This window comes from Gallinula chloropus (assembly GCF_964237585.1).
Source record: "Gallinula chloropus genome assembly, chromosome: 7".
NCBI classification, from domain to species: domain Eukaryota; kingdom Metazoa; phylum Chordata; class Aves; order Gruiformes; family Rallidae; genus Gallinula; species Gallinula chloropus.
This window is the reverse complement of record NC_140092.1, coordinates 16740091-16757567: the sequence shown is the minus strand read 5'-3', so window position 1 is coordinate 16757567 and position 17477 is coordinate 16740091. Positions and strand designations below refer to the sequence as shown.

Sequence of the window (17477 nt, the reverse complement as noted above, 5' to 3'; positions counted from 1 at the left end):
AAAAGCAAATGTCATCCTCTCAGATTTAATTTTGGAAGGATGACTGGGTCCCCTGGTTACAGCAGCTGTTTAGGATGTTATTTAGATAAAAATGCATTTGCAGTTTTTGTAGTCTAAGTGTTTCAGCATTCCATGAGGAAAAAAAATGGAACTGAGGTGTCAGTAATTGATCTTTAGGCCAAAGGTAACAATGCAACAGAACACCCCAGTTACTGTGAATTTTAAAGTAGGCATAAATTATTTGTATCTGAATATCTTCCACCCTCTTAAGTATTTTTAAAATTCTTGTGTAAACAATTTTTTACAATCTTATCTAAACCGTAAGTCTTCAATTGCAGAAAAAGTTGTATGAAATCCAAGTACAAGAAAATAACAAAGAAATGTAAGCAAGGTGGGATGTGTTGAAAGGTAAATCGTGCTCATTGTAATTGCAGTCATTATTGAAGGTAATATGCACTCATTATAAGCAATGATTGTTACGTCTTGGGTAGGGGAGAAAGTGTATAAATAGGGACATACACGCTCTACCTGCAAATAGGAGCTTTATTGACAATACAAAATTGTAGAATGAAGCTGACATTGTAATACAGAAAGTAAAGGGGAGGTAAAGATGGAAAATGAAAGGAAATGTAATTACATAGGAGGCTAAGTCATTTAAAGAATAATTTCCACTGCATCTAGCATAAGAGAGATTCTGAGGAGAAGACAGCAGGAGTCTCCCAACAGATGGCAAGAATCATTCAGACACGGAAAAGCTTGAAATTGTTGAAGAAATGAGATGCATTCTTTGTCTCACTATTTACAATAGCAAATTTAGGACAGATGTCTGAGAGAAGCATTTTCAGAAGTCTTGAAGGGGAAATATTAAGGGAAGGCAGAAAAAGAAATTAAAAAATATCTTTGACTGATTTAAAACAAAACCTAGTGAACTGGATTCAACCTGAAGGTATGAAGAAAAATGTGTCTTAGACTGACCGATATGTTTTGAGTAGTATGGCCAATCTGGTTATGAAGATTCTTTATTGATTTCATGCTGTGATTCAAAATATGTCCTGACACAAACAGCTGCAGAATAGCCAGTGGAGTACTTTTTGGAAGAATTGAGAACTTCTGGGGTTCAAGGTCTGCTTGATTGGCATGGGGTTTATCTTCCCTGTCATGGGCACCTTCATGCAGTGAGAAGCACATAGTAGCCAAATCTGATGTGGCTAAGTGGGATCTGGGCTAGCTAAAGAAAAGATTTAAAAAGTACAGCAGTGCCTGAGTGAAAACTAAATATCCTTTGTAGAATTCTTATGCAGTTTTCAATTATCATTTCATGTTACTTGAATTTGAAAAGAAAGACTATTTTTATTAAACTATGGAGGGTTGCCCTTCAGGGGCAGCCAGGTATCCAGCCAGTTACTCTCTCACTCTCTACTCTCAACAGGACAGTGTGGGGAGAAAATAAGATGAAAAACCTCTTGGGTTGAGCGGGACAGGGTGGTGACTTACCATTTACCATCCGGTGCAAAACAGGCTCTTGGAAAAAATAATTGAATGTATTGCCAACTAAAATAGAGTTGGATGGTGAAAAACAAAAACTAAACCACCTTCCCTCCACTCCACCTTTTTCCCAGGCTCAACTTCACTCCTTAATTCCCATCTGCTCTACCCCACCCTCACAGGGCCCCCCCTGCAGCCCCCCTCCCTCCCTATACCTAGTTCTGAGGAAGCTGAGAAAACCCCACAAGTTTTCCTCTCACTCTAAACCATGTAAGAGGAAGCAAAGCCCAGGGAAATAAAGTAAGAGGAATTATATCTAGATTTTATTTTTAATTATGAGAAAAAATTACATCCACAAGAAACAGAAGAGTAGTTAATACAGTCTTAATACAGCTTTTGCCTGGAGGGTAGTCATGATAGTCATTGGGGGAACTGTCAAGACCATAGGACACACTCATCAACTATTATAATATATTGCCTGAATTTTCCTTTGACAGAAATGCTTATCAGCATTATTACTTTATTCTATATATATATATCAGTTGTAATTCAAATTATCTTTTCCTTCAGATCTTATTTTCTTGTAATGTTAAAAGCTTATAAGCACCACACTGGTACTACTACAGTTTCATTATTCTTTTATCATATAATAAATTTAAAAAAAAAGACTTAAGGCCTGTTATCCTGCATTTAACTGTACTTTTCTAAGGGTTAAATGAGCACTCAATGAAGCACTCCTCCTAGTTGTAGAAACATTGGCCTTTTTCCTCCAGAATGTGTCTACATGCTTTTTATTCTCCTCAGTAGCGTAATATGACTGCATGTTGTTCTGTAAGGATTGGTTGATGTTTTCTGTTATGGCATAATGTGTCCTATAAGAGAAAAAATATGCAACTTTTCTACAAGTGTTGAAAAAATGCAAGAAAGAGCCTGAGAATGTGTCTAGAAGGGAACAGACAGCCGGTGTATGTGCTCAGGAGCCAAGCTGTCCCTTGTGTCAGGAAACAGAGGCTGCCATGAGTTGTAGAAATCATGTTTTTGACTTAGCATTCATGTGAAAAAAATTGAAGACTGTGCTTTTGTTGTGAAATACTTGATTTTGACTCCTGTTACTTAACTAAGGAGAAAACAGTTTGTAAACAGTTTTTCTCCTGGGCAGAATCGAAAGGGTAGATCCTAGTTCCTGGCACCTATGGACGTGTGTCAGAAGAAAAATCACTTAGTGGGGTGCTTTTCCTGAGTGATGGAGAAAACGTCTGAAATGCAGTATCAGATGTTTACTCCCAAGCAGTCTGAACATGAGAAATTCATAGCTGGAGGGAGGCCAAGAAAGTCTGTCCATCTTTGGTTTTAATTGAAATGAAAAATTTATCACAATGTCACAGAAAATTAAAAGAGGTGTTAACGTTTTTGAAGACAGTAATGAGTTTGGGAAAGAAGTCTTGCTGTAAAGATCAGATGGTAGGTGCAGTGCTGTGCCTCTTTCATGTGGAGCAAAAGTCCATGGCAATCTGGATGTTCAGTAGCAACAGGACAGAGGAGGTAAAAAAGGCGTTCTATAGCTTCTTATGCCTCATATATGAGATCGTGAAATCACAAGATCTTTTTGAAGTCAGAAGAACATGGTGTTTTGGGATTGGAAAAAACAAATTACTTGCTTAAGGTCATTCCCATATCAAAAAGTCTGCAAATTGCTGCTGTTGGTAAATTAGACAAGTTTTTAACTTAGAAAGGATGAATTTGCTTTGGTTTTGCTCTTTTTAATGGGATTCCTAGAAATTGTCAAGGTATTTTAGTTGAAATATCATTCCATGTTGGTAGAGCTTTTACTATGAAAGAGCCAGGTGAGTGTTATTTTCCCTTGATTTTACTGAGGTTTTACTGCAAATGTGCAACACAGTTCTGAGTGTACTAAGCTAAGTCCTGTCACGAAGTGCGTGATGCTCACTGCTGCAAATTGAACACTGCTTCATTTGCCATAAGATCCTTAAAGATTTTCTGTAAAGGGTCCTCTGATTAAAAAATTATTTTATAATTGAAATATCAGCAAGCTTGACCCAGGATATGAAAGTAAGGCTGCATACTTTCCTCAAGCACTCCTGTGTACCATGTTATGCTTTACATACCTGAGACAGAGGCTTGTTTTGTAGGTCTGTTATGATAATCCTAGTAAAAATATACCCCAACTAGGATCTAGGCCAGCTCACATTAGCTTTAACTGTGTTACATTTAAAATGGCTGATGCCCACATCTGTTTTTATAGTGCAAGTTAGGAAATGGATCCATTCAGAATGCCAGATTTATTAATCCATTTTAAAGAAGCTTTTTTTTTTTCTTTTTTCATCGGACAGGACTTGGCTGATGGTACAATGCAAACAGACCTCCCTTTCAAAGTGCTTTATGGTGCTGGGCAGTGATGACATGTTCTGCCAAGGCATTGCTTCAGCTGCCTAATCCTACCCACTGGTTCCTGCCACTACACTGCCCCTTCTCTTATCCTAGAACAAATGTTTTTGCTGCCAAAATGCTATTCAATCCAGTGATTCAAGTGAAATATTTTGTTTTTTCACCTTGTGCAGGAGAGCAGAGAAAAGTCTGGGTTTTTTGCAGGCAGGCTTATGCCTAGGGTTAGTTCATTGCATGGCCTCAAAAACATCCAGAAGTGACAACCGCTGTTGGGTGAAAAATCATGACCTTATCATCGTTGAGCATTTTAAAACTAAATAGATTAATCAAGCATAAGCTGCAGTTCTGGCTGCCTTTTCTTTGGGACTGTCTTAAACATTGTCTTTAAGGAAAGAATGTTGGTGGTTATTTTCAGTCAGCTCAGTCCTCTCGCCCAGTTCTCTTTGTGCAGATGCTGCCTATAGGTAGTGCAATCTGGGAACAATCTGAAGAGGAGAGAGTGAAAGGGAAAATGTGTTGTTTAAATTAGTTTCAGCAGCACTGAATATTAAACCAGAGCCTTACATTGCAATTGTTGGAGTAGAAGGCAGCCCGTTTTTACCAGTTCAGTCCATCTGGCAATAGCCAGTGATAAACAGAAAACACTTAATTTAGATGAATGTCAGAAATGACCCATATAATTAGGAACCATGCTGTTCTGATCAACAGCTTTTTTACATGATGTTATTCCTATTCACTGCTCTTTTTTTTCCCCCAGCAGGTACTGCCAACACTAGTTTATGTGCCTCCTATTCCCCACAATTAATGAGTCTTTATGGGGAAAAAGAAGTAAATAGGTTGAGGCTTATGTGGCATTTATCGTCTTCTCTGTTTTGTTTCCTGCTTTGTTTGTAACATGTTTAGCACTAATATCCTAAACCATCAGTCAGATTAGCGTTCTGGCACTGGAGGACCACATGGTTTATAAAACACACTTAGCTTGTACATATGGAGCAAAATTTAACAATATGGTAGAACATTTATGCATTTTGAGGTTTAGTGCATTCTTTTCTTATGTCTGTGGCTGTTTGTCAGTGTAATTATTTAGATTTTCTGTTTATTTGGGGGGAAAAGGGAAAAAAGAATACTGCTATTCTTACTAAAACATATTTTTACTTTATCTCTTATCTTTTTATTTAAATACCTACTCAGTAAATAAGCAGTCCCTTTTGCTTGTATTTTAATAGCTGTTCTCCTACTTTTAATGTCCTTTAAAATAAATTACTCCTTGCTCTGTAGAATGCTGTGTCTGTATCACTGTTTGCTTATGTACAGAACAGTTTGGCACTGAGCAGACTTGTCTGTCTGAAAGGTATGTTCCATCTATCACAAGCTATTGGGCTTGATGCAAGAATTAATGGAGGGACTTGTTTTGTGCAAATGATCAGAGTAGAAAATCTTTGAGTTTTCTGTGGTCTCAGTTTAGGTAAAACACCTGGCTATGAAATGATGTGTTACAGTATGACCACCTTATGCAGCTGTGTGGAACCTGACAGGCTCCCTACAAAGCAATAAGTATATGTCTGCCTGCTGCTGCTGTGTGGGCTAGCATGGATCTGTGCTCTGCAGCTCCATGGGGCATGAGCGAGCCAGTGAGGGACTGTTCCTGAGCTGATATATCCTGTGCAGTACCAAATGTGTACAAACACAAGGTGGCTTTCCTTAATTTACTAGAGGTTTTTAAAACTATAGCACTTGTTAGTACTGCAGTGATAATCTGGGATATATATAATGCTGTGATACAACAGTTGCTATTACCCCGAAATTATGCTTTTTGACCCAGAGGTGTGGAGGGTGTGGGACATTCACCTGGTGCACTGTAACTAACTTGCTGTGTGAATGATGGAACAAAAACCAGAAGAGGTGGATGAGGACCCATGTTAAAAAGATGAGGTCCTTACCCAGGCACCTGCTTTCCAGAAGTGTTCTGGGATATGGAGGTACTCGGCATGAATACTGAACTGATGACCTTTTACAGGAGCAGAGGATTCACAGAATTGAAGATAGATCATGGTTTTGTTGTGAGGACAGGTCCTGGGTTTAGTCTCTCCTTCCATCTCTGTTACAAAAGTTCTTGTGTAAGTGCTATAAAATTCCATCTTCTTGGCCATGAATGTTGAGTTCAGTACTGGGTCGTCCTGACACTGAGTAGTCCTAACAGATCGGACAGCTCCAGGGAACCGTTGGGCTTCTCTGTCAGGATTGAGTGAACTTTAAAATGTCTAAACCAGCCCATACACGTGATTGCAGCCGAAACATCACTGCTTATTGGCACATGCCACGACAGGGAATATTTTGCAATTGTGCCTCAGGACATATGGGATGGTTTTGTGAATTATTTGGCAGAAATTTCACTTGTGCAAGACCTGTGTGCACACCCACGCACACCCACTTTAGGATAATTTGACTTATTTAAATAACTCTAGTGTGAAATTTTGTGGATGGGGGAGACTCAGAATTTTTGTGGGATTATGGTCCTAATATTGCAAAAGTTACTGAAAATACAGTCCCAGCATCAGCAAAAGAACTTAGGCAAGAGAGAACTGGGGAGGTTAGCAGTTTAAAAAATTTCTGCGGAAAAGCCTCAATACTTTTAATTTTCAAATCAGAACTTTTGGGTTTCATTATTAAGCTTTCCCAAGCCATAAATATGTTACAAGAATAAAATCTGTGCACTACAAATAAATGGCAATCAGTTTTTTCAAGAAAAAAATACAATGCAAAAAAATGGAGGGAGATATTCTATTTCTACAGCAGGTCAAAATACTGTGAAGAAGTCACAAAGTGAGTAGTAGTCATTAAGGAGATGGTATCTTTTAACAGAAAACTATGATTCTGAAGTGAATTTCCTTCCCATCCCCCCCACCTTTTTTCTCTTTTCCCTGGAAATCTATTTTAATGTCTCCAGATTTTGGTCTTACAGCCTAACAAGTAGATTTGATGATCATCCTGGTGGTATTTTTCAAAAATACCTGTACAACATCAGAAGTTGCACTGCCAATCACTGGTGTGTGGTACTAACTCGTATCATCACTTCTGAAAACTGCTTGCTGCAGTTGTGAAAGTTCACTTGATCTGGAGGCTCACCACTTTTTTTCTTATCACCCAGTGTTTACTTTTAACTCTGAATGGGGAATCTGTCCCTGAATTATATGGAAAAATGTGATTCATGGATGAACTGATCTTTTAGTCACTCTACTGTGGGAGTGAGATTGTAGCAGAAAATCAGTGTACACTGGTGCTAAGTTTTCTTGTTGGCAGTACTGGGGGGGAGGGAATCTTAACCTGAGGATTTGTTGACATAGTTTTGGCTTGATTAGAATGAGGGGAGAGACTTGCTATTATTTCAGTGGGGCAGGATCCAATTCTTTATTTTTTAAGATTTCTGGAGTGGGATATGACAAAGGGAGGAACTTTGTACTTACCAGGCACTGAAAAATTTGGGATAAATGAATTTGTCTAGAATTTGTCTAGATAAAATTTGAAACTCAGCTTTTTTGTTCATCCTTTCAAAGATGTTGCAACTTGAAATAGCTCTAATGAAGTTTTTCTTCATTGTGCTTTGCTTTCTCTACTTTTTTGTGAGGTTGTATTAGTCCATAGATACCAGAATTTGCTACTATTGCATTTAGATGGTGAAGACTGTGTCTAGATTGAAAGGTGAGGAAGAGTGTGCTTTACATCTTCACCTTTTATCAGATTGCAAGGTGTAAATGACCCACACAATTCTTGGAAGAAGCCAGTCTCAAAATGTCTAAGAATGGAAAAGATATACCCCATTCAGTGCTACCTATGTCCAGTTTGCTCAGATAATGAGAACAGAAGTGCTAAGGCTTGAATATGCTCAAAAGGCTAGGGTGAGGATGGCCATTCAGCATGAGTTTAATTTGTTTACAGCATGATTAGTGGCAGAATCTGATCTTGAGAATAGGCTGAAGTCCCTGCTTATATTCCCTGTGGATATGGTCTGCACAGGAAAAAAAGTGCTGCCAGAGCCTCACTGGTTGGCCTTAGAAAGGCCTTCATCAAACTAGGGAGCTGTCATAAATATTAGATTTTAATAGTTTGCTCTTGATGAAAATTCTGAATTTGGTGTATGGCTGATGAAACTCACTCTTATGAACTTAATTTAGGAAGCTAATCCTAACCCCTCATGCATAGCTGAGAGGGCCTACTGCATGTGGCGGGGTGTTACCAGAAGAAGGTTGCTCTGGTAGATCAATAGTGGGACAACAGTTTAGGAGAGGGTAGATGTTCAACATGTAAATCAAAAAATTCTATGCTGGTAGGACAGAGAAGAAAGTCTGTGGAGTATCACCTTGGGAAAAGCAGGTAAACAGGTTTGCACGGAAAGCCAGCTACAAAGTAGGATGGTAGCATAAAGAGAAACTCTATGGAATAAACACCTAAAGCAGAGCAGCTTCAGAACCCAATTAACCTTATTTTTTTGTATGACTTCTGTTCTTAGTTTTAGTATAAGTTGTCTGTATCTGGGTTATTCTTACAGTGTATTTATTCAACTTCTGTCGGAAAGAAATTAATGTTGTCTTATTTCTAATTCAGTTTTGTAGAGAGTGAGGACTGTGAAAATATTAAGAGTTTAATTGATTTTCCAAGCTAAACTACCAAGCTTTTCAAGAGTCCTTTTTTCAGATACTTATCTTTTGACAGTATCACGATAGCATTATGGAATGTCATCATATCTGTGAGACACTGCTTTTATATGTTATGTGTACTGACAAGTCAATTCATTATATGCTTTGAACTAACTATTAAATGGTGATACTTTTGTTCTAAATATATTGTTTTGATTCCACAGGTGCCTGCATAAATATCACCAACAGCCAGTGCCAAATGCTGCCATATAACTACACCACTATAACTTCAGTTTTTTCCATTGTCAAAAGTATTGAAATGGAAAAGTTCCTGAAGTTCTTCAGTTATCTCAATCGTCTCAGCTGCTATCAACACATCATGCTGTTTGGCTGTAGTCTTGCTCTTCCTGAATGCATCAGTGACGGTGATGACAGGTATTTGGGAATGAAAATCAGTCAGTGACTAGAGCCAATTGTTGTGAAATATTCTCTGTCTAATCAGACAAGGGAAGATCCAAGCTAAGTGTGCAACCTTCTCATTGGAAGATTCCTGTCTGTCAAAGCTATTCACAACATTTCTGTCACAATAAGTTAACTGCCATAGGGTTCTCTTAGAAAAAGCCTAAGAAATCTAAGAAAAAAACCCCCATAATCATAACCATGATATTAGAGCTGTCAGGCTTATTTTCTTATAAAAATGCTAAAATTCTTATACCTCATTTCTCTGGTCTGCAGGTGCTGAAATGGAATAATTTGTAGCAATATAAATACATTGGATAGTATTCGTATAAAGTGTGGTGATTGTTAGTTAAATTAAATTTCAAAATAATTTTTTTAGTCTTTTCCTTCAGAAAACTCTATTTTAAATATATTTCATGATGTTAGATTAGTAGGATATGTTCAGAGTGACATAAGGCATGTTTCTTCAGCTTCCAAACTAGTTTTTCTGCATTTACACACACAGATCATTGGAATCAATATGCTACCATATTGGTATCATATATCATTCATTGAGTTTGATTTGGTACAGGTCAGTGAGTTAAACTGTGCTACAATCAAGATACAACACAAAAAGGAAAAGAAAGATTTTTTTTTTACAAAAATTATGTACGCAATCCCTGAAGCTTCTGAATATGAAAGAAAGAGGGTAGATTTTTTTCCTTCTTTTAATTTCTCCTTATTTATTGTTAGCCTACTGAAAGCTATTTTCAGTTAACCCTGTTTAATTCTGTGCATGATTAGTTATAGGTCCCCCTGATCCAATTTAGTACTAGTGTCAGTTAAAGAATCTGATAACATACAGCTGTTAAGGTACCAGCTGTCTCTAGAAATTCTGTAACAAAATAAGAAAAGTGGATTCAGGTAATAAATTGATGCATTTAAATATCCAGCAACAGAAGGTATGATTTCTCTGTTGCTTCACTTTGCCTTGTTTGGAATTTAACTTTCACAAACCTTTTGAGAGTGAGTGGTGTGTGTCAAAAGCAAAGCTCATCAATAAATCAAGTGTGAGAAGTTAAGATTTTTTACTTTCCTTTTCCACTTGTTTCCTGAGGACATCTTTCTTTCAGGGCTTACATTATGACAGCTGCCTTGCTAATTTAAAAAGAATAGACAATAAACTAGAGTTTGGAACATGCAGGGTTTTGCTCTGGTTTTGGGTGGCAACCAAAGCACTTTGAGGCTCAAGTGTCAGGGATTTTTGAGTGTGTTAGTTTTTTCTGTTGTGGGGCTTTGTTTGTTTGTTTGTTTCCTATTCACAGCAGCAACCTTTTCCCATTAATTTTTAATGTCAAACCTGGAACTGGATTTTTATGTCCTGGTTTATGTTCTGGAGGTCACAATGCCTCCCTCTATTCTTATTTTAAAATCTCTTTTGTGGAAACTGTTCTGGCCCCTGTGGGTTGGTCTGTGAGAAAGTCCAGTATGAGATTATAAACGATGCAGGATTACTTTAGAATCTGACTTTGCTTTAAATATTTCTGTATCTCCAGTGTATGTCATAGTTGATGCTGACAACATAGGCTGAGTGGCAACCACAGGAAGAACCATTTTTGGTTTGACTTCTTTCTTCCTTCCTTAAAGAGAATGCTTTTTTTTTTTTTTTTTTTTTTTTTTTTTTTTTTTTTCCCTGTAGGCCACTGAGTAATTTTTGTGATTGTTGTTTTTTTCGGTAGCACCCAATTACTGCAGGAAAACAAATGTGTTTCAAAGCTGAGAATAATGACCTTAAGAACATCATATCTGCATAAAGTAGTTATTTAGCACTTTCCCTTTCCCTCTCACCCAAGTCCCTCTCCCCCAAGTCCCTCTCCCCCCACCAATAACTCCTCAGTCAGATCTGGAGAAACCTCTCTGTTGGCGTGAAAAGCTTCGGTATAATAGGAGGAAATTTGTGTGTGTTGAGTGGAGATGTAAAAACAGATGAGGCAGGCCCCTTTTTAGGTCTGCTGAATTGAGCGATCTGGGAAGTAGAAACATACTTAAAGAACGGAGATATGCCCCTATGCTGGAGCCCTTATTTGGGCCCATGGTTGTTTTTAACTGACAGTGTTACAAAACATACACTAGTATGGAGAACAGTTGTTTCTGATGCCGTCACTAGTTCCTCCAGTCAGTTGCAGCTGTTTCATTCTAGTTGCCAGTGCATCTCTGATCATAATTTTTCATCTATTGATAGTTTTTTGGTTTATAGAGCAATTGTTTCATATTTATGTAAAACATAATTTGACAAATGCTCCTTACAGAGTAGAGAAGAAATGAAACTCAAGTGATGCTCAGATGTCTATTCTTAGGTATTGTCAAGAGAGTCTGCACTGGCTGCTGCAGCCAAGGGAGCAGTAACTGTAACAATGTATTACAAGAAGCAACAAGAGGGGAAGTTACAAACACTCACTTTTGGCACCCAATGTGCTGTCATTACATGGCTTTGCCTTGATATTTAAACTTATGTCTGTTTCTCATTTATATTTCATGTGTTTATAAACATTGTATTCATTAGAGCTTGAAGGAAATGAAGTTTCTAAGCAGAGAGCATCTTCAGTGTTGGTGTAACAGTGAGTGTAGTTAGGTAGTGGGATTTCTGACTACTACCACAGCACTGTTGCTCTTAAAAATGGCTCCTCTGTATTCTAATGCAATGAAAATCATGTGTGACAGTAAAAATATATAAATTGAAAAGCTGTATTTAATTCCAGTAGCTGGATATTAAACTGAAGGAGGGCAGATTTAGATTAGCTATCAGGAAGGAATTCTTCACTCTGAGGGTGGTAAGGCCCTGGCACAGGGTGCCCAGAGAACCTGTTGCTGCCCACTCCCTGGTAGTGTTCAAGGGCACATTGGATGGGGCTTTGGGCAACCTGGGCTGGTGGAGGGTGTCCCTGTCCATGGCAAGGGGTTGGGACTGGGTGATCTTCGAGGTCATCCCATTCAAACCCAAACTATGATTCTCTGATATGCAATCAGCTAACCCTGCTTTTTAAGGAAAATACATAACAGTACCTTTAAAATGCTACTTTTCAGTAAAGGTAAAGTTTGTAAATACAACTAAAACCTGTTTGAGAATGGAACATGGAAAGCAGAAGTGCAGTAAGACTTTTTGCTTGCTCACTACTTGCTCATAATTTGGATAGTAAGAAGCTGTTTATTCACAGGTGAAATGAAACTTCTTCCTCCTTGGGTGAATGGATGAGATCTTTCCCATAGGACTTCAAAATCAGACTTAAAAAAAAAAAAGTCTTAAAATAGTTTGGCAGCACTACTAGGAGAATGTGAGTCAATCCTGAGAAGTTAACACCGGTGATAGAAGAACATCTTAAACTAGCTGATGTGCTTAACTTCTAAAGCAGTCAGGGCAGTAACTTTGTCCTTTTGGGTAGTATTAGTCTGCAACCTGTTTCTACCAAATGCAACATTGGTACTTTATTTGTTGCAAGACTGATCTGTCCTCAGATCTGTTGGTTGTGATTAATGGTTTAAGCTAGTGAATTCTACTTTACCTTTGGGAGACATTAAGAGTGGGACAAAGGTCAGTTACTGCAACATGGTGGATGTTTATTTATAGCAATTCATTTGTGTTGGATTTTTCAAGTCCAACAGACTTCAGCTGTTGCATTCAAGAAGACATAAAAATCTGAAAAAAGGGTGCAGTGTTTTCAGAGTTGTGAAAAAAGGTGTATTTTAAATAAAAAAATCATGACAAATATAAAGATTCAAAATAAATAGAGAAGATCATAGTGTGTCAACCTACAACTGCATAATGCAAACAGACTAATTGATACTTTCTAATATTTCTTGAGTATGTGAATACTTATGTTTTATCTAAATATTTGGTAAAATAGGTAAGCTATATAAGGTCCTGAAGACCTATGTACATGGCTTATTTAAGATTTTTTATGCTGGGAATAACTTCAAAGGTTATGGATTCTCATAATACCTCTTCGCTGTCATGCTGTCTTCTGAAGCAGAAGCTAATAGCTGGAGTACTTCCACTAATCCCCTGTGTAGAACTGTATTCCAGAAAGCTGAGGAAATGCCTCCATTGATAAATCTCCAGAGCCTCCAACTGACAGATCCCCAGAGTCTCCAGTCTTTGGTGGTCAAATTTAATTTAAGATCTGCCTAGAAAATATTATTAGGCAATGCTAATTAAGAACTGTAATGTGATGTCATGGTGAAATTCTAATGCACCTTGCATTTCTGTATCTGTTTGCTCATTATGCTTTTTTTCATGTCACACATCTTTGAAATATAAAGCTGTGAAGTGGTCTGTCTTCAGCTAGCACTCAGAGTCCACCTGAGATCAGGGCTTTTTATCATGGAAGCTGTACAACCATGCACTGAGGGGCAGCCTCCTGCCCCTGAAACTTTATAGCCCAGTTGCACAGAACAAGTAAAGGCTATGAAAAGGAAGTAATGCTGTCACACTAATAGCTAGGGAAGCCAAGACTGAGCAAGAAAGTTGCAGTAGAGCAGAGAACTGAACCTGTAATACTTATACCCTGTACCTTTAGGCGCAACATTATTTTTGCTCTTGATTAAAGTCTGCAAATCCATCTCACTCATTATCATTTCTTTACTTTAGCTGTAATCTAATACCTATGGAATGTTAAAGGAAAAAAGTCTTTTCTGTAATTTCACTTTTTTCTTTTTTACTTTTTTTTTGCTTTTGTTTTCTCTCAGGTTTTTCTAAAGGAGAAAATAATACAATGAAAGGAAAATGCTTTCTTTGGTTTTCAGCTTTTTCTGAGAAAGGGTTTTGTCATGTTAATGTCCATATGTAACAAATATTTGTGTTGTGCTGTAATATCAATGCTACACACAACAGTAGCCTAGTAAAGAATTGTAGAAAGCCAAAGCGGTCGGAGTAGGTCTATGTGGTATGTTGAGGGCAGGGGAAATTAACTTGTGAAAATCAGGTTAATAGGAAAAAGGTTCTAAGAAGGTGACAATAGCTTGTAAGCAAAGAACCTTTGAGAGGTACAAGGAAGGAGAAGAAGAAAATGTCTTTCTAGTCGTCTTAGAATATGGAAAAGAATCAAGCTTCATGGAATAAGGGATGTCTGGCTGCCATGATTCTGTTTTTTACAACCCATCAGTGGTCTGGCTATTCCACAGAATCACATAACGTTAGGAGTTGGAAGGGATCTCAAGAGATCATCTAGTCCAACCCCCCTGCCAGAGCAGGATCACCCAGACTAAATCACGCAGGAATGCATCCAGGTGGGGATTGAATGTCTCCAGATAAAGAGACTCCACAGCTTCTCCAAGCAGCCTGTTCCAGTGCTCTGTCACCTCACAGTGAAAAAGTTTCTCCTTATATTCACATGGAACTTCCTGTGCTTCAGTTTGCACCCATTTCCCCTTGTCCTATCACTGGCCCTCACTGAGCAGAGCCTGGCTCCATCCTCCTGACTCTCGCCCTTTACATATTTGGAAACATTATTAAGGTCACATTTCCCTATTTCCCTTTTCTGGTTTTTCTGAACTGCACTCTAAGCTTATCCATGTTCTTTCTTCAGTTTACAGTGAAATTAATTTTTATTTTTAAAGTTTTTAAAATCCCAGTGCACATTTAGACTTTTAAAAATAACAAGAAATTATATGAAAATATTTTTAGAGCTAATTGAGGCTTTGGACATGTTTAAGAGAAAACATTGACTGATTCACTTCATCTTGTTTACATAGTTAATGAGAATTTTTATTTTAAGACTTTGAACAGGAAGCTTTCAGCATACATGTAAGTCAGTATGTGTTATGCAAAGTCCATAATAGGTTTAATTGTGTATGAATGTTGTACGAATATGTGTGAGTTTGAACAGGCAGTCCTCCATTGGCATGTTTCAGTCTTGTTTTAGTTCACCTAGTTTTGGTGAGCAGGTAAACAAGCCTAGATGAAATAGCAGCTGCTGGAAACTGTGGGTCTGCAGTCTGGTAGATATTCTGTGACATGGCTGCTAGGATATCTTTTCATAATGTACCTGAATGCAGATGTCAAATTAAACTTTGCCATTCTTCAGCTATTAAGAAATGTTTAAACTTTACACACTTGTCAAGTTACAGTTTCAGAGTAATTTTTGAAGTATCTGTATTGAGATGGACAGATATTCAGAACTCCCTATCATAATTCTATCTCTGATGGTTTCATTATAGTTGGTGATGCCTAATTAGAAAAGTTAGTCCACTGAGGAAGAAGGTGGGATGATTTTCTCCTACTACCCCACTGCATTCTCTTTTTACATTCTCATGAATCCTTCCAGTCTGTTTCCTGCCATGACCCAACTACATGGGGTGGAGGCTGGTTTCAGACGCTTGTAAAAGTGGCAACCACTTGTTTCCTGAGCTTGCAGTCTGGCTTTTCATGCCCAATGGGAGTTGCTTCATCTTTTTAATATGCTTTCTTTAGACCAAGCAAATTAATGTGACTCAGAGAGTCTATTCCAGTTTGAGTTGTCTACCAAGGAGATCCATCTATTCTATTTGTCAACCTTGAAACAGAAGATTATAAACCTCAACTTTTTAATAATGAGTAAAGCTGAGGTGATGTTCAGTGGATGAAGTACTTTATATCTAGAACGTTTGAAATCACATGTGTTTTGTTTTAAATATTGCCATGTCTTGGCTTCGAGCATTTGAGAATCCAACAGATGATTGTTTACAAGAAAACACACTGTTGTAAAATCTGCCTTTGATAAATAACTGAGTCATAGTCCAGCTTTCAATTTTTCAATCTAGTTGTGGTTCATGTAAGCACAATTGTGACTTGAACCACACAACCTCAGAGATCCAGCTAATGAAAAACATGGATAGTGAAATCCTGTCAAAAGTGAACACAAAAATTGAGTGTGAGAGCTGTGAATGCTTGTCCACGCAAACAGTGTGCTCTATCTGTCCCTGTTACTAATTATTGTCTTTCATTGTTGGTTTAAAGCATTCTACAAAGGAAATTATAATTGTTGCTGCTTAACAGAAAAACTGAGGAACGCACAAGTATGTGTTACTTGAGAAAGCCCAGACCAGCTGAACAAATGAATACTTTCTTCTTTCATTGTGCCCTTTGTACCACTCATATGCCTTCCAATAGCTGTAACTTCACCAGTAGTTACAGTAATTCCATGTCTAATTCTTTCAGCTGTAAAAGGTTGAGGGTAGAGTTGCTAATGGCAGATAGGGAATGTGATTTGAGAAACATTTAGTAAAGTGTTTCCTGCATAATGTAAATACACAGTTTCACCTTCAGTCTACCCTCAAATTGATAATGCACAAATTCAAGGTGAGATAGAACTGATTTACAGCAACAAGGAAATAAAATGGTTGGCAGGTGTAATGTACAAGGTAAAGATTCCAGCAGAACCATCTGCTTAAAATATCTGTAAAATACCACCAAACAGTTCCTGTGTACTCTGGGGAATGTTTATGTATAGTAACAGCATAGTGAATGTGCTGAACATACCTGAATCCTTTGCCTAAATAAAAGCACAGTGAATCAAATTGGAGATAGTTCAATCAGAAAATTGAATAAGTAATAAATGGATACAGATGAACAAAGATCCAGAAATTGTTGGAGTATTTCCTTGGAGAAAGGATTTAGAAGAAAACAATTCCTTTAACCCCCAACTCCCACTCTGAGGAAATATAATTGTTCAAGAAACAAAATTTTATTTCTGCTTTCCTATGACCAGAACGTGTTCTTCATGAGATACAAGTGAGACATTGAGTTAAGAAACAGCTGTTTTATGTTTGACTTCAAAGAAAGGAGTGCTCACAAATTTCTGAAATATAATTGTGTTTAACTTATAAGTCAGAAAAAAGTGTGCTAATGAGAAGATTATGCTTTGCATTGTCCCTCAGAACTCTGACCTTGAAGTCAACATGTCATACTCATCACATTAGGAGCCATTACTGCTTGGTCCCAAGTTGAGACAATATAAGGGTGACAAATGTAAAGTTTGTTTTTGCAAGGACTGCTAGGGAACGTACAGGTAATGATGCTGCATTGGTTGAAGCGCCTACATTTGAAATTGATTAATGTGTTGTCTTAGATGACCCTTTCTCCAGATACGTATGATTTTTTGGAGGGGGAAAGGAGGTTGGGGTGGGGGGTGGGGAAAGCCTAATATCTATCCATGGCAAAACCAGAAAGACAAAATGAGTTGCTTCTGAAAAAAATATTCATGCAATCATCAAGAGTTTCTAGTATGGTCAAGTATTTGAGCAATGGAACTGGAAATTTGATAGGGAGGTTACTCTAGTAAGTGGTAATAAGTAACAAGCTCTTTATCATGACTGTTGGAAGCTATGAAGATAAGGGAAATAGAAGAGAAAATGTGTTTCCTTTAGGGGAACTTCTGTTTATGTACCTATGGATATAGCTACATAACTTACTTCCCAAATTTCAGTTTATATGTCTCTGGAAAAACCATAGCCTCCAGTCTCTGAAAGTTTCTTTGTCGA

At 37.7% G+C, this 17477-nt stretch overlaps 1 protein-coding gene across 1 annotated transcript in view; it reads left to right on the top strand.

Moving 5' to 3' along the window:
* The window catches only part of CORIN (corin, serine peptidase), a gene marked incomplete at its 5' end in the record, with an annotated part of 115056 nt that overhangs the window by 39275 nt on the left and 58304 nt on the right, over positions 1 to 17477 (top strand). Inside the window, one exon of the mRNA XM_084266622.1 lies at positions 8750 to 8960. Within this exon, the coding sequence (XP_084122748.1) occupies positions 8750 to 8960 (211 nt within the window). The remainder of the gene's footprint in view (positions 1 to 8749; positions 8961 to 17477) is intronic.